We start from the raw sequence: 15,864 nt of genomic DNA, 5'->3' as shown, positions 1-15,864 counted from the left end.
CATCGTCGTCGGCGCTTGTCTCATCAACCGCAATTGCCATTGCTGGTCCGACAGTGGCCCGTCGGTCGGTGGGTCGGTTATGTTGTTAATGATGCTGTATGCTGCACCTAGGCGACCGATAACTGCTACGCGAGAGATGATGACACAGGGTGAATGTAGGGGAGTCTAGATAGTCCGCCGGTTAGATAGAGAGAGAGAGAGATAGAGCAGAGTGTGGTGGGCCGAGCTGCACACGACCACACGTTTGTTGTGCTACACGGATCACAGCGCACGGAGGGGCGTTTAAAATCTCTATTTTTGGGGTCAATGTTGCACGTTAAAGGCACGTTAATGTTGTGCCCCGTTTGGACCACGGCGAAACCCGAGATGCTCGGGGGGCCGATTAGTGATTAGTGATGTTGGTGCAATATTGCTTACTAAACACTCACACAAAAAAGGGAATGATCATAAGAATTAATTTACGTTTCTTGTAATGGTATGTTTGAACTAGTTTTAATAAACCCGTTCCGATGAGCCGATGCCTTCCGTGCCGATTTGAAGAAAACAGTCCTGGGCAGTCCGGTTACCTCATTTACCCAATGAACCGTGGGGGTAACTGGGAATGAGATCGGAGACAGAGCTATAATTTCAATTATCACCCGGTTGCCTGCCTGCCCTGCCAATCGACCCTTATTCCGATTATAAAATCTCGCGCGCAAAAAAAAACGGCGGAGTAGCCTTCCATTACCCACCCGTTCGCTCTTTATGGTTGATTTACACCGATCTACACGTTACGCGGCGATGTGAACGATGTTGGCTGTCGGCGGCTGGTCGGCTGTGGCACAGGTCCCTGGCCATGGCGGGCGGGTTGGCAGGAAGTGTAGTGTAGGTGCGTTGCAAAGCCAAAGCGCCAGAAGCATTTTATCCGAATCCGAGAGCCCGAACGTAGGTGAGCATAATGGCGAAACAAGTGCCACAAGAGAGAGAGAGAGAGACGGAGAGAAAAATGCATGACGAGTGAAAGCCACATAAAACCAGCGACGAGTTTAGGTTTTTGCAGCTGATTACTACGAAACTGTAGTGGTGGTGGCTGTGGTGTCCGAATGCTGCACACATCGCCGCATGATCACGAAGCATCTCTCCACTCACACTTCAATTCATTCACACCTGCATCGGGTAGCTGCATCAGGTGCATGGCAGGTGCCCACGGGCCCTGCAGAGTGACTGGGCTACGGAGTCCCCGGTGTCTCCGGCTCATAACTGGTCGCCAACGCCGTCAGCCGTCGGTTTCGGGGTTTCGAGGTTGAGGAAAATATAAGGAAATCCCAGCTCGCCAAAGTGAAACTGTCCGCCGCCGTCGCCACCGCCGCGCGCCAGCCAGCCAGCTGGGTTCGGGTTCGTGTTTACTGGAGGCTGCGCTAGTGAAAAATTGTAAGCCGACGTGACAGGTAATATGACAAGCCACGGTACGGAGGCGAAACGGTACGGGCCAGCGCGGACGCAAGCTGGTTGCATAAGGTTACGGCAGCATGATCACTGGATGCTGTACGGTGTGGTTTTGCTCCGGATTTGAGCGGCACCGAAGAGAGGCATCTGTGGCATTAGGGCACCATAGAAGACCGCTAGTGTGTGTCCCTTGGCTTGGCTTGTGTTTCATGTGGGATACGGATTGTGTCCTACCGCAACATCCCTGAGGCTCCCCGGGGCAGCGTTGTCCGTTTTTGGGTTCATGTTTTCCGGTCTCAAGTGCCGAAATAAGTGGCTTACCTCTGGAGGTGATCTGGATCGGGTTCTTAAGTATCGGGGGCCGGACAGTAACCAGGGGCGCTGGATGTAAACCAGGCGACCTTGCCATTGGTCGGTCGGCTCGGCAGGAATTCTGGATTCGATTGTGTCCCGATCGCGTGAAAGTAGTATTTTGTCTTGTCTGTCGTCAAGTCGGCCGTCGCCCAATTCGCGTATCTTCGCGCGGCACCTTCGAGGCCGCGTGGTCGTTGTGAAAGGTGAAAGAAAGGTTAGGGCCCGTGGTCAGAGCGGCTAGGCTGACTGACCTTGGCGCGCAAGTTGCGTAAGGTTCCATATTTGCCCAGATGGGTTTCTGATGTGTTTCTTTTGCACCTTTAGGCCAATAATTGAAGCATTTCCATTGTTTCGATGATGTGAATGTTTCGACGAACGGAAATGAGTTCAGCATAAGTTCGGAATGCGAAGCAGCAACTTGTCAACATAAAAAAGTAATTTTGGCATATGAAGCTGTCATAAAACACACATAAAATGCCCGGTCCCGGGCCACCACCCCGTGCCGTGACTGGATCACATCCTCACGGTCGCGAAGAGGAGAACTAATCGGCTCGTTAGTCACAGATCATTCCTTTCACTTCCCGCCCGTCGTTGGCGCACTCCCACCCCCCTTCTAGACCATGAGAAACCGGCAAATGGCACGCTTATTTTATGACCGAGTCGAGAAATGCCGCCATAATATTAGTGCCGCTACTCCACTACGGGCCCGGGGCCGGGTGGTTCTGTTTACCGAATGACAAAATTCCCCGGTTCCCCCGGCGGACAGCAAAGTGACGTGTGACGAAATGCATACGTGTCGACGGCTGGCTGGGCATGAGCAAATTTGGGGGCTGTGTTCGGGCGCCGAGCAGGAGCAGCTCGCAGGCATTTGCCAAAAAGTATGATGACGGCTGTTGACATTTCTAACTAGCTCGCCGATGCATCGTCAAAGGAAGCACGTTAACCTTCAAACCGAGGGGGCTAATTTATGTGACGGATTGCTCGATCTTTGTCGTTATTTGTCTGGCCTGGTTCGCGTCCTTCGGAGGGGCGTTTAGGTGCACAAGCGTTTGCGTCGCGCTTTTTGGATGCATCGAATGCAACCCAGCGCTGGGGATTGAATTTCATCCGTTCGGGGCTCGAGTTTTGGGGGCGCCCCCAAAGCATCCCTCGTCAACACCGTTCACATCTTACATCACGCGGCTTGACTTGCGTCAAACGCGTGATGATACTCCTTATTCGTCTCTCATACTGCGCTGGCGCGATGGAATCTGTTAAGCCCGGCAATCGATAGGGCAACGGAAAGGCTACGACCCTTTAACCCCTGCGCCACAACCGGTACCGATCGAACCCGTGCGGTTTGGGCCCTCGAGTTGGCAGCCGACCGTCACACAAAATGATAACCACACGGTTCAGCGGAATTGCTGACAAAAGATGTATTCAAATATAATGAATCAATTTGACAATCGCATCGAACATCCGGACACACCGAAGAGATTTGCATAAATTGTGCGCGATCGGGTGCTTCTGCCGATCGCGCATTCCGAATACCAAACCGCTGACTAAACGCCGATCCGGATGACTATTTTTGGAACGCGCACGTCATGAAGGACACCTTTCGGAGAAACTATATTCGTGTCGGAATTTTGGTGCCGCTCGATCGATCGAGTGTTATTTTACTTTTTCTTATCGAGCAGCTGAGCTGCCTAATCCATCCGATCGATCCGCTGCACGTCAAGCGGTGTGCTGGACACGCTGCTGCTGCTGCTGCCTGCTGGAGATGATCATCATCATCCACGGATGGCCCGGGCAAAACCGGTTAACATTTAAACGAAACGCTTCAAACGCTCTCCGCGGCCCCTCGGTGGATCGGTCTGAGGAAGATCTTTCCTCAGACGACAGTACCGTCATAATCATCGTCGTCGTTGTCGTCGGTTGAACTTTGAAGCCGGCTGGCGGATGGAGAAAAAAAAGGGGAAAGAAACAAAACCCGAAAACATAATCTTAAAACCATGTGCCGCCGAACGCGCCGCGGCCGGGCCCGCGGACGCGGGGCATAATTGGCTTGCGGGAGTTAATACTTTCGATTTCAGCGCCACGACCCGCGCCACGGCTAAGCCACCGATCGCGCGACGAGGACGAACAGTGCCGTCGGCGGGGATTGTTAGGGGGGTTCGTCGGTGGCGCTGTCGTTGATGTCTCTTGTTCACCGCCGTCGTCGTCAGCGCCACTTGGCGCATGTGTGTATGGCTCTAAACGCACACACAAAAAAAAGATCTCTGGCTGGCCAGAGTGTGAAGAGGCCACCTTGCCGTTGCCGTGAGAAATCCCGGCGCAGAGGCTGAGAGCTGAGGCTTCGCTATTAATAGCTGGCAGCACGAACGGTCCCCCTCCGTCGGAGCATCAGCTGAGCATCAGTGGGCCAAAAGGTCAGCTCGCCGTACGGGATACGGCTGACCACGGTGTGGGTTCTGACCACAGAGCTTCAAGCCTCCTCGGAGCCGCCAGTTCGCCAGTTTGGTCGTGTGACCCACAGAACCGAGCCGTGATTCGCCGCTCGTGAGTCAATTGCGTGCGTGTCGTTGCGTGCGATTATTTCCGTTCGGTAACACCACCGACACGACCACACATGTAAGAGGCAGGCGAGACGTTTGATAAGCGCTAGAGCGGTGGGTGACACGCACACGCCCGTTGGAGGTCCACAGTCCAAGGATACGTTACCTTCACCGATCGAGATCGAGACACCACGCGGTTGGTGACACCCCGGGAGGGCACACGAATGAGTGAGGCGACCGGTTCGGGACCGTGGCGTCGGTGAATAAAACGATCTGGAGGCTGTTAAATCACACAAGCGAGAGCCACCTCCTATAAGGTGCAACCGGTCGGGCTCATAATAAAGAAACGATGCAATCCTCGGCCCCGTACAAAGTATCTCTCGGACCGGCAGAACAATAAAAAGAACTGCAGCGGTGGCCGGGTGGCGGTGGTGGCAGCTGGGACTGCAGTTCTTAACCGCCCTCAACGTGCAATCACGTGCTTTGAATTAATTATGATCACTGTGTGTATGGGGCGGGGAGGTGTCGGGTGCACTGCAATATCGGTACTCCAGTTCCCAGCGGACCAGCCCGTGCCGTGGAAGTATGCAACATGTGGTCTTCACCGCGGCACCACGGGCGAGTGTCGATATCGTGGGAAATCCGCGTGACTGCGCCCCCCAATGAGTGCCCTCATGCTGCAGGCTGAGGCCACCACACAGACCACACAGTTCACAGACAGACAGACAGACAGACGCTCTATTCAGCTTCCTTCTCCTGGATGACTCGTTGGGTGAACCAACCAGAGCCCTGGGAACTCCCAGGGCGGGCCATGGATTCGGTGCCGGGTGGAAATAGTTTTATGGCTCAACCCGCGCCCCCGAATGGGTGTTTATGGTCGATTATTTATCGCTCTCAGGATTGGCCAATCCTGACGTGCGCGCACGCCTGCACCCGCTATCGGTGGCCAAGATAATCACTCTATCAGCGGGCGACGGTGTCGGGGCGTCGCTTCGGGGGTTGCATCAGTCGCTCGGTAATTGAGGGAGGAATTTGGAAAAATCATGCCAACCCACGTGTCGGTGAGAATGCTCGTATGGTGGCCCCCGTACGGTTCGCGTGCTCGTGTGTGTTGCAGCAGAAGGAATGAAGGAGTTTCGGAGTGGTTTCAAATCGATTACCACCAGCGTGTGTGGTTGACCTACTGTCTCAAATTTGGTTCGCCAACGAGATGCTGCCCAGAATATCCATCGGCGGAGATAAGCGGTTTGAAGCGTAAACGCGAAAAAAACAGACCAGCCACAGCTGCAATCGACCGATTGCCGATGATGACGCCAACGGAGGGTGGTGATAAAAATGGATGTAATTGGCGCCGAATCAGGTGCTCGGGTGTGAGGCAATTGGTGGGGCCGTTTTCGGTGCCGACAGTCTGATCATTGAAATGAGCGCGGCGTGTTGGATTTGATAACGTGTGGTCTGCGCAATCCGCAAATTTCAACTTGGCCACCTGGCGCGCACAAATACAATCGTTGTTCTCCATTGTTTGGAAATAGATGGCTCTCCGATGGCTTTCTTCGTGGTGGCTCTGTTGCGGTAGCAAATCAAGCCAGCGAGCTGCTGCAGGTTCTGCTTAGGGTGTGTGACAAAGAGTTTCCTTGTTCAGCGCGAGCAGCGATAACAGCGGCGGCGATCAGTTTGATTACCATAACACATGGGCTAAAAAGTGCCGAGCCTAACACACAAATGGCGCTAGTCTCATTGCATTCATCGCTTTTTAAGTTGGTAATAACCTGCAAAAGAAATCTGTTTAAATTTCATGATATTCGACTCATAAGTTTGTGAGTGATTGTGCAAAGAGTGACGCTACTTTTTTAATTTTCAAAGCGAACAATTACAAAATCGTAATTTAATTTTGCACTCCTTTTGATGGAAAAAATACCGTTCAAGCGAAGCAGTGCCTTGAAAAGTGTTTTAAGGACTCCGCTTCATCAGAAGGAACAACAAAACGTTGGTTTTATTTGCACGTGTTGGCTTTATATTTATTTCATGAACATGAGAAAGCTCTGTTCACAGTGGGAGCCGCGTTTTTCGTCACTGTTGACCAAAAACAAGAACGTGTTGATGATTCTGAGCAGTGTGTGGCCATGTTTAAATGCAGCAGTAATTTTTTGGATCGATATGTGACAATGGATGAAACATGGATCCATCACTCTGTTGCGGAGTCAGTAATATTCAAGAGTGAATATTATATAGGGTTACTGGAGTGATTGAAAGACGAAATTGTAAAGAAGCGACTGCATATGGCAAAAAGACCAACTTTGTTTCATCAAGACAACGCACCGTGTCACAAATCAATAAAAACAATGGCAAAATAATATGATTTGAACTTCGAATTGCTCCCGCATCCACCATATTCGCCAGATTGGGTTCACAGTGGCTACTGTCTATCCGCAGAATCTTTAAAAAATGCTCATCCGTAAGAAATTTCGCTCAGATGAAGAGGTTATCCCTGAAACTGAGGCTTATTTTGAGGCAAAAGAGGAATTGCAACGATCTCTTGAAGGAGATTACGTTGATGAATAAAGCCAATTTTGAACTAAAGAAAACCGCGTTTTCCCCCGTTTTAGGCCCAGGACTTTTCAGCCCATGTATTAATTGTACTCACACCTTGGCGGGACATCGAGTCGCCAAATTAACACGCGCGCGCGCTCCGTGCTGTCGAAACATCGAACCCCCCAAAAAGCGTCCGAACGCTGGAGTTGACCGGTAAAAAGCCCGGATTGTTGCGGAACTGCCCAGCGCAGTGTAGAACAACACGGCATCAGAGGTGGGACGAAGGACGGGGCTAACCTTCAGCCCCACGGAGCCATTAGAAAACTATTAACACCGCAAAGCATTCATCTTTGTGCCCGATGTCATCATAGCCTCCGGGTATCGGGTCTCTGCGGGTCCGGGCTGACCTATCAATGGCAACTGTTCAGCCCTCCGATAAAAAGCTGTCCGATGGCTGCTGGCTGGACGGTGTTCGGGCGCTCCCCTACCCCGCCGTTAATGGGCACGGTGCTGCAGCAGGTACAAAGCAACGGTGGCGTTCGCCTGACCAGCGGACAAGGAATGTGCCCGATTACATATTCCTCGTGCCATTATCTCTGAGGGAGCGTTTCTAACTGGGAACCATCATCAATCCTGTCTCGCAGATGCCACCGGAGGACGGGGCACTGGCTCGAATTGCGCAGTATGCAAAACTGAACACCAACCGGACTGCCGGCTGCGGAAGCGAAAAGATTGATTTTCGCAGCGCAGATCCGAGGGTCGACAAGTCGAGGTCAGCCTCGACGGGAGGGCAAACATGATCGAGGCGCGTGCTGGGTTGGGCGGGAATCACTGTTTGCTGCCCCGATCCGGGCAATTTCCGCCTCTTGACGCCAAATATGCCAAATATTGATGCAATTATGGTGTCGTCTTTACGACCTTTCGTAGGGGTGGGACTTTTTCTGTTTGGGCGCTTCGCTTCTTGCCATTTCGAGCGTTGGTGACTAATCCGTTTCTTTTTTGCCCTCTTCTACTTCCAGGATGCTTCGCTTCGCCGGAGAATGATTTCATTTCGAGGCCCCCGGAATCCGGAATCGCTAATCCGTGATTAATTTCGAGTCATCCTCTCGAGCACAAAAAAACCGGCCACCCATCGTCCTAGGCTGAGGCACGCGTCCGTCCGTCGTCCGTTCGGAAAAGGTTATCGGGAGCAGGAGATAGAAAATGTCAGAACCTTCGCGGGCGCAGCTTGACGCACCGCGATTAAGGACCGTACGATGGTCCACCAATCCAGCCGTGGATGAAAGTTTAGACCACCGCCGGTGGGCTCAATGCCACCCAATGGCAGAGCACAGATATGGTTTGAATTCAGGTTCCCCAGCCGGACCCACATCAGGTGTCGCGGTGTCGCTCATCCGATTGCCGGCTAAATGTCAACCGCCGGCCGCGGGGCTATTCGCTTCATAAATTTATTCAATTAGTTAATTGGCTATAAGCCTCACACGGGGCCAGCAGGACGATTTTCGTGAACAATATGAGACCAGGGAAGGTTATGCAGGTTAATCGGCCACGCGGGAAGAACACCTTCACTCGATCCGATTGATTTTATGCCCCCCGAATCAGCGGTGTCCCTTGTGATCACCCGCGCACGGTGGACTGAAGAAACCGTCGAAGATTCAGTTTGGACGGTTGGGAGGACTGGGAATAAATTATGGCGCAACGTATGGCGGATAACGATCTGCACACACAGTCAGCCACTCATCACAGCCGGCCCGGGGGGGGGAACCGGCGACCCGCTCATCATCGGAGCGTCTTCGACGTTGCATATGATTGATTGCCGGTCGGTTCGGTAATTTCCGCATGCTGAAAGGTGGGGAGGCAATACCCGTGTGTGGAGCAGGAACTGCCCACCACAAGCGGGTTCTTTTCCGAAAAAAAGAGCACCTTCTCTCTCTGTCTCTCGTTCGGTCATTCGAAACCTAACCTCACATGCGCACCCGCACCGTGCGTCAAGTGCGGATCGCGCGCAATCATTACGCAATCGGTGACACAGGAACCGTTATAATTTCTCGTGACACCACCACCACTCTGGCGGTGTGTGCGGTGGTCATTTTTTGCGCACGTTTGCATTCGCTTATGTCACCACCCTACATTCGGTACACGACAGAGAGACAGAGAGAGAGAGACCGTGCGATCGAAAGTAAGGTAGGGACATTGAAATCAGTTCGATCGATCGCTCGTTGTGCGCGGAACTTAGGATGAGGCCACGCGTCTAGAACCCGTTCTGAGAACCCGTCGATCCCTCGGCACTGGCTCGGCTCGGCTCGAAACAAGGTATTAATGTCAAAGCAATTAACAATTAAATAGAACCACATGCGCGTCGCTCAATTGTTGAATGCCCAGGACCAGCTCCGGCACCGGTGTATCCGTGTAATTATCTTGCTGCCAACAACCACAACCACCGAACGTGGCTGGGCGCGATGCGAACCACCTTGCGTGGCTTATGATCACAGATCCTCGGAATGGTGGTCCGGTGATCGAGCAAAGTCATTTGAATTGATGATGAGCATGACCGCATGGGCCTTTTGCGAACCGTGCAGCTTGCAAACACTCCTGCTCCGGTGGAGACCAATCAGGCACGGCAGTCAAACGATAGATCGCATCAGAGATTGGCGAATAGGATGACCGCTTTTAGGTGGAAAAGAAGATCAATCAGGAACGGTCTTCGAAATGGGCGCGCGGCCAGCGGGGTCCAGCGATTCCGGTTACCTTTAATGGGGCAAACCATTTTATAACTGCAATTATGTAAATTTTAATGCCCGTTGCCACCCAACGGAAGACATCAACCGGGCCGCACCGGGCAGGAACCCCATTCGCTCTGCCGGCTGGCCGACGGGCTGCGTCCTTGGCTGGTACCATTTTTCCCATCGGTGCAATTGGGTCAGCAATCGAGCGGGAGAGTTGGGCGGAGAAAAAGGCCACCGTTTGCCCGGCCTCGACCCATTTCCGCCGTCGCTCGCTCTCCTTGCGAGCGGGCGTTGCACGTGCGTAATTTAAATCAATTCACCCCACCGCACGGCACCACGCGATTGGCGATTGTTGGCACATAGCGCACCGCGACGCGACCGACGACGGTGGAGAAGTGTAATCGCACCCTTTACCACCCGGTACCCGATCATGCGCCAAAGCGCCACGATCATACGTTAGCCGGAGCCAGTCGGTCGTCGGTGTTATCAAAATGTGTGGCAGCCTTTTTGCGTTCGTTTGCGCACCGTACGCACCGCGAGGGAGGGTGAACAAATAACATCGGCCGCACTGCATGCGACCTTAGGCGGGGGCACCAGCATCCAAGATCCACCAACCCAGTAAGCGGACACGAACGCGATCGTGAATGTGAAGCGTAAAGATAAGCAGCACGGAGAAGGAGCTGCAAAAATTGCAATCCCGCCGTGGGGATCGAACTATCTGTGTGTGTGTGTGTGTGGGACAGCAAGGACAATAATGCAGAAAAAAGTATCCATTTCGAAGGTTCATTGTTAAACTTATGATATCCGCAGCAATCGACGAACGAAAGCCGAAAAGTTGGAATTCACGGTTCGTCGTTACATGATCGCCCAAGTCTCCTGTCTGCTCCAGCCAGCCAAAGTGCGATCACGACGATTTGCGTAACTAAATCCGGTGGTGCTCTCTCTCTCTCCGTCGCGTGTGCAAAAGTTTATTTTTACCGCTTGCCGGTGTCTCCGCCGGAACTCCGGTGTTGGACCCCAGACCCAGCCCAGGACCAGTCATGAAACAGGCAAATGGTCGTGTGTTCGATCGGAATAAAGTCACCGTGTGTTCGTCCGCGTCGTCCGCGCCGAACCGGAAGTGAAGCAAGGTGAAGCGAGCGGAGGAGCGGTGCGCGCCAGGAGGCGCCATCCCATCCCAAGCCAACCAGCGAACGAAGCGTCAAGCCGCCGGCGTGAAGGAGATCATCTTCTCGGACCGCTTCTCCGGGCCCCGTGGCGCTTCATGGCCAACGTATGCAAAAAGGTAAGCGAGTCACACAGAAAACCGGATCACTCTTTTACGATCACTTCGGAAACGTGTAATATTTCTCGGTGTTTAATGCCATTTCGGGGGCCAAATGTGCTCCAGAACCCTGAACCGGTGCTCGGCGGCCGCAAACCTTTTCGCGAAAAAGTCACCCACGGCGGACTGACTGGAAAGGACAACCCGAAAAGCGCACGGTATGGCGTGTTCCCTCTCCATTCTACTGACCTTCTGAACCGATTCCGAGCTCCGGATTCCAGAATATGGAACCAACCGTGAAATCCACCGAACGAGAACACTCGCTAAAGGTCATGCGGCCTTGGGACGATGTATTCTGAAGCCTTTATTCGCCGATTCGCCGATATGTGTGAGCACCGCAAATTGACATTTGTATGGAGAACAATTGGTGGTTCTGTGGGCACAGTCCAGACATCCGGGTTCGTCCAGAACACAGCATTCGAAGCATTCTGGTAAATGGTCAGTCGCTCTTGGGGGAGTCCCTGGATGTTGAACCGGTTTGTCCAGGCAGACATTTGCACGAAACCCGCTTTGTGAGCGCCGGGGGCCGCGGCAGAAAGAAAAGAGATTAGAGTCCTCCCCGTGAGCCGAGCAGAGCGATTCCCGAAGGCTCGCTCGGCCGGTTCGCTGACCTTTCGCCAAAACCGGGATTCTGACGGCCGGCGGAATGCGGGCGTCGGCAGAAATGTCAACGAATCAATCTCTCGAAACGGGCTGCCGCGCACTTTGGACCCGCAGATTGTTTCCCGTGTTGCGCGTGTTGCGGGAGATCCGCCAGATCAATGGCCGCGAATTGCGAAAACGCGGCGGACCCACTAATTGAAGGTGGCGCCCGCTGACGCGGACTTTTCTTGCGCAAGCGATGCTCGACTGGCCGTTTCCCGATTACCATTTTCGCACCCTCGGCATCCATCCGGTGTGGGCCGGCCGGCTGACCTTTTTCATCCCGCCGCGCCACCCGGCTGGAATGTGAGAAGACGCTGCCGCTGCGATTTATGCAATCGATCGAACGGTCGGTCGCACATGCGTGAGACGTGCGCCCGAAGTTCGGGGACCGAGCACGACACGCGATTTAGGACGGTGCCTTAGTCCCCGACTGACCGGCTCCGAAAATTGAGGGGGGCCCGGGAAGAGATGAAATATGAGATGAGCCCCGGAGCACGGGCCCAGCAGGGCACGGGCCTCTATCGACCGAGTGAAGCCATCTCCGAGAGGACCGAGCGTCGAATTATGTAACTTATTACCAGCTCACGATCTGTATTTCGGTCGGTCCGGGTGCCGCTTTGGTTTTTGGTCGTGGTCAGCTTTTATCATCTCTTCGGCCTGCTCGGGACCTAAATCGGGTGCCAATGTGCGCGGGAGAGATTGTGGGAGTCCGCGCACCACGATTAGATGGAACTCATCTCTCGGCCGGCGCGGAATTCGTTGGAGCTGGAGTTGGTTCAACGGGCACGACACGGCACCTCGCTTGGCTTGCGTAAGCCACGCAGCGAACGCTTTTCTGCGCAGTCATTCTTAGCCGGGCCCCCGCTGATAGAGCAGTCGGTAGTGCTCTTCGCTGTCACGCAGCTGGCCTGGGTTTCGAATCCCGGGATCGGTTGTAACTCAACCGGCCATGGTTTCGATTCCCGATACCGGCGTGACAGGGGGGTTGGCGCGGGGCTAACAATCCCGTCCGTAAAAATTAAATGTTACAGAAGAGCATCCAGAGATTAGCATTGTCTCTGGTGCCAGGCCAAGACTGCTCAGCGGTTGTAGCGCCAAAGAAGAAGAAGACATTCTTAGCCGGAGCGACGTCGGAGAATGGAACGTGGGGCGGTCTGCTAGGCCATCCAGTCCTTGAACTCACCATCCCAGACCACATCCTGTTGGCCCCACGCGAGCCTTTCACTTTGCGTAGCTGCGCGCCAATCCGGTCGCGCAACGTGCTCTGCCTGGACCATCTCCCGGGCCGATCCCAGGAACTCGTCCCGACCGACCGGACCCACCGGACTGTGGTTGACATTTGAGAGGATGTACTGGTGTGGGTAAAAATGATCGGGAATCGGGAAACCATTTTCGAAACGGTCCGAAAAGACATCGTTCTTCGTAGGAATAGCCTTCGGCACATGCTTCGTTTCAGTTCCTGATCACGAAACACCCAAAAAGCATCCTTTCTTGACAGTTTGGAGTTCGGTTGGAAAGAATTCCACTATAATCGAAGACAACTAATTCAGCTGAGTATTTTTTGGTCACAGTAGCATAGGGCAAAAAAGTTGAGACACCAAAACAAGGCGCAATGGCGTCGTACCAGAACTGGTTACCCGGCTCAGCACGAATGCCAACCACCGAGCGGTTCTCAAGACAAAGAATACTGAAGTCGCGCTAGTGTCGTGTAGAGTGTGGCCGACTTGTTTAGAAAAGCGCTGTGTGTGTGTTTTTAGGGACCTTTAAGGTGCACTCAGAACGTGATAATTGTGGTAACAAACCAACAAGGTATTAACAGGTATTTAATGGTACAATGTATCCTTCGTGTGCGCCATCAGCATTAGGAGCGCCCGAACCCGTGCCCGCCGTTATGAGCGGTTCGCGTGTCGCTGGCCGCCCGTAAGCATCGAATCGGCTAATTGAATCTCATTTCCGTTTCAATCACGCCCGACCGACCCGATTACGTGGTGTTATGCTCGCCGACGGTGCCGCCCGGTCTTGTCCGATCGTCTAGATTTCTGTGCCGTGCTGAAAATCCTTCGCTTCCTGTTGCACAATACCGCACTCGTAACGCCTCTTCGCGCATTTCATATTTAATACAAAACATCAATTAAACCCCCGTTGCTTCTAATGGCCTAGCCGGCCAGCGCGCCCGAAGCCGTGTCAGCGAAGGGAAACATAAATACGGTGTTATATGTTTATTCGATTCGCACAAACCACATCCACGGCCGTTTCCTGGACAAGCCCTTTCGAAACACTGCGGTGCGGTGCTGGTACCGTACCGCGACCGAGGCGCTCACCTTTGCCACCGGGCGGCGGCACCGCAAAAAAGGCCCCGAAGCCTTGTGTCTAGGTGTTCTTACCTACTTAGCTGGCCATTACGGAGCGCACCTGCCAGCCGGCGACGGAATACGGAAAACATGTGGTCGCGATCGCGATCGGTAGCCGGCTCGGATCGAAGATCGAAAATACGGTTCTTGTAACGATTGGGTGGTGTGGCACCCAGACTGACACAGAGGGGGGTAACAAAAATCGACTACAAGGCGATAACCGTTTTGCGTTTCCCATAACCGCTAACACCACCCGACAATGCCGATGTTGGCACGCTTATTGTTCCTTGTCCATCACCCGGCGTGGCCCGGCGCGCGTTCGCGTTGTACGTTGTTTGATTTTTTAAATGGTAAAATCGGTGCGCGCCGTAAAAGTCAAACGTAACGAAATGTGTGCAAAGGACGCCCGCCACCCGGCACACCATTCGCGTATCATTTACGTGCAGGGGTACCTTACGCGGGTACGCAGCGCAACAAACTTTATGACAAATCATTTCGGGCGCTACTGTTGGCGCTCGGAAGCCGACCCGGGGCGGGTCCTTGCGCATTACAATGGCGCACCCCTCCCACAGTAGGAAGCAAAAATCGGGCCGGCGACCCGCGGACCACGTGGCACAAAAAACTTGGCCGACACCGCAAGCGACGAACCTCGCCGTTTGCGGTGCGCGACATTCACTCGGGCCACTTCAATCGAAATTCGGCACGGCGGTCGGTGTGTGTGTGGAGTTTTCGGAAATCAAAGCTCCACTCCACAGTTGGACCGCCTTTGCCTGTTGCTCCGGTAGCTTCGATGTTTCGGGCGTCCGGTTTGGTCATTATTAGCATTTGGCGATGCAAATTTCACCTCGCTGAGAGATCGCTGACACATCGGCTGACAGCGGTGGCCACCCGTCAAAACAAGCATTCGCAGGTGCGCTTTTCAATAACCGCCGAGCCGAGTTTTTTATGCTGTAGGCCCCCCTGGACAGCATATGCACCGGGGCATGGTCCGCTGTCTGTCCGACAGTCCGCCAGTTCAAATTGCCAAGGCAGGCGTGTGTGCTCCTGCAGACTTGCAGACGTGTGTGTGTGTGGTACGCAAGTGAAATTACTTTCCCCGGTGGTGGCGGCGGCAGCGGTCTTATGCTGTTTGCTTCGTTTCGCGCGGTTTTTATCACATCACCGTAGTGCCGTTGCCATGAGGCCGTTGCTATGGTTCAATTGCCTTACCTTTCGGGGTGCCCCATACGGGGCGTAAAAATTCACGGCTCCAAGAAAACACAGAGATCCAAAACTTCGTCCGCGCCGACGAGTTCAAGATTCCTGACCGAGGGCCGAGATCGATTAATCGAGACCGTTGTTAATCACCCCGACGCCGCAGTTTGTTGAATTCAATGTCAAAACAAACGAGTCCGGCCTCGTTAAAGTCCTCGGTCCTCGGGTCCGGTCCGTTGTCAAACTCCAATCAAAGCCACTTCCTCGTTCCACACGGCTCGGCTTCAATGTCAGCCCAAGTACGGTGCGCTCCTCCTCGTGCTCTGCGTCCTTCACTACGGGCAGCTGCTAATGCCCTTGTCTCTCTCTCTCTCTTTCTCTATCACTCTGTCGAAGGTGTCGGCGATTGTTCTGTCACCCGGGGGGCGCCATTCCTCGATCAGATTTTCGTTCCTCGTATTTCGCGATCTCACGCCGCGCTTCTGGGTGGGGCTCTGGGCCTCCCAGACCCACGGGGACGAACGGTTTAAGAATTTGAGGTTTGCACTGGTACTTTACTTCTTTTTCTGCTTCTTCGGCTTTGTCTCCGGTAATGGTAAGTTATTCATTTCAGCTTGTAATCTGCGAGCCCCGGCTTAACCTCGATCCGCACGCGGCACGGACCCTGCTCGAGAGGGCAAACCGCCCTCCCCTCGCCCCTTTTTGGGATTAAGAACAGGAATTAGTGGCCGGTGGGGCAAGCATGAGATGCAAAGTGTGGCCCCGTAGCGTAGCAACAG

The 15,864-nt window shown here is 53.7% G+C and overlaps 1 protein-coding gene across 1 annotated transcript in view; it reads left to right on the top strand.

Annotated features, from left to right (window-relative positions):
• The first annotated feature begins 10,765 nt into the window (after positions 1-10,765).
• Positions 10,766-15,864, top strand: part of LOC128268803 (transcription factor mef2A-like) — a 44,728-nt gene continuing 39,629 nt past the window's right edge. The window contains exon 1 of the mRNA XM_053006037.1: positions 10,766-10,856. Coding sequence (XP_052861997.1) covers positions 10,836-10,856 — 21 coding nt within the window. The 5' untranslated portion in view covers positions 10,766-10,835. The remainder of the gene's footprint in view (positions 10,857-15,864) is intronic.

This window comes from Anopheles cruzii, chromosome 2, assembly GCF_943734635.1.
Source record: "Anopheles cruzii chromosome 2, idAnoCruzAS_RS32_06, whole genome shotgun sequence".
Classification (NCBI taxonomy): domain Eukaryota; kingdom Metazoa; phylum Arthropoda; class Insecta; order Diptera; family Culicidae; genus Anopheles; species Anopheles cruzii.
Note: the sequence above shows the minus strand (reverse complement) of the source record. Positions and strands in the feature narration are given on the sequence as shown.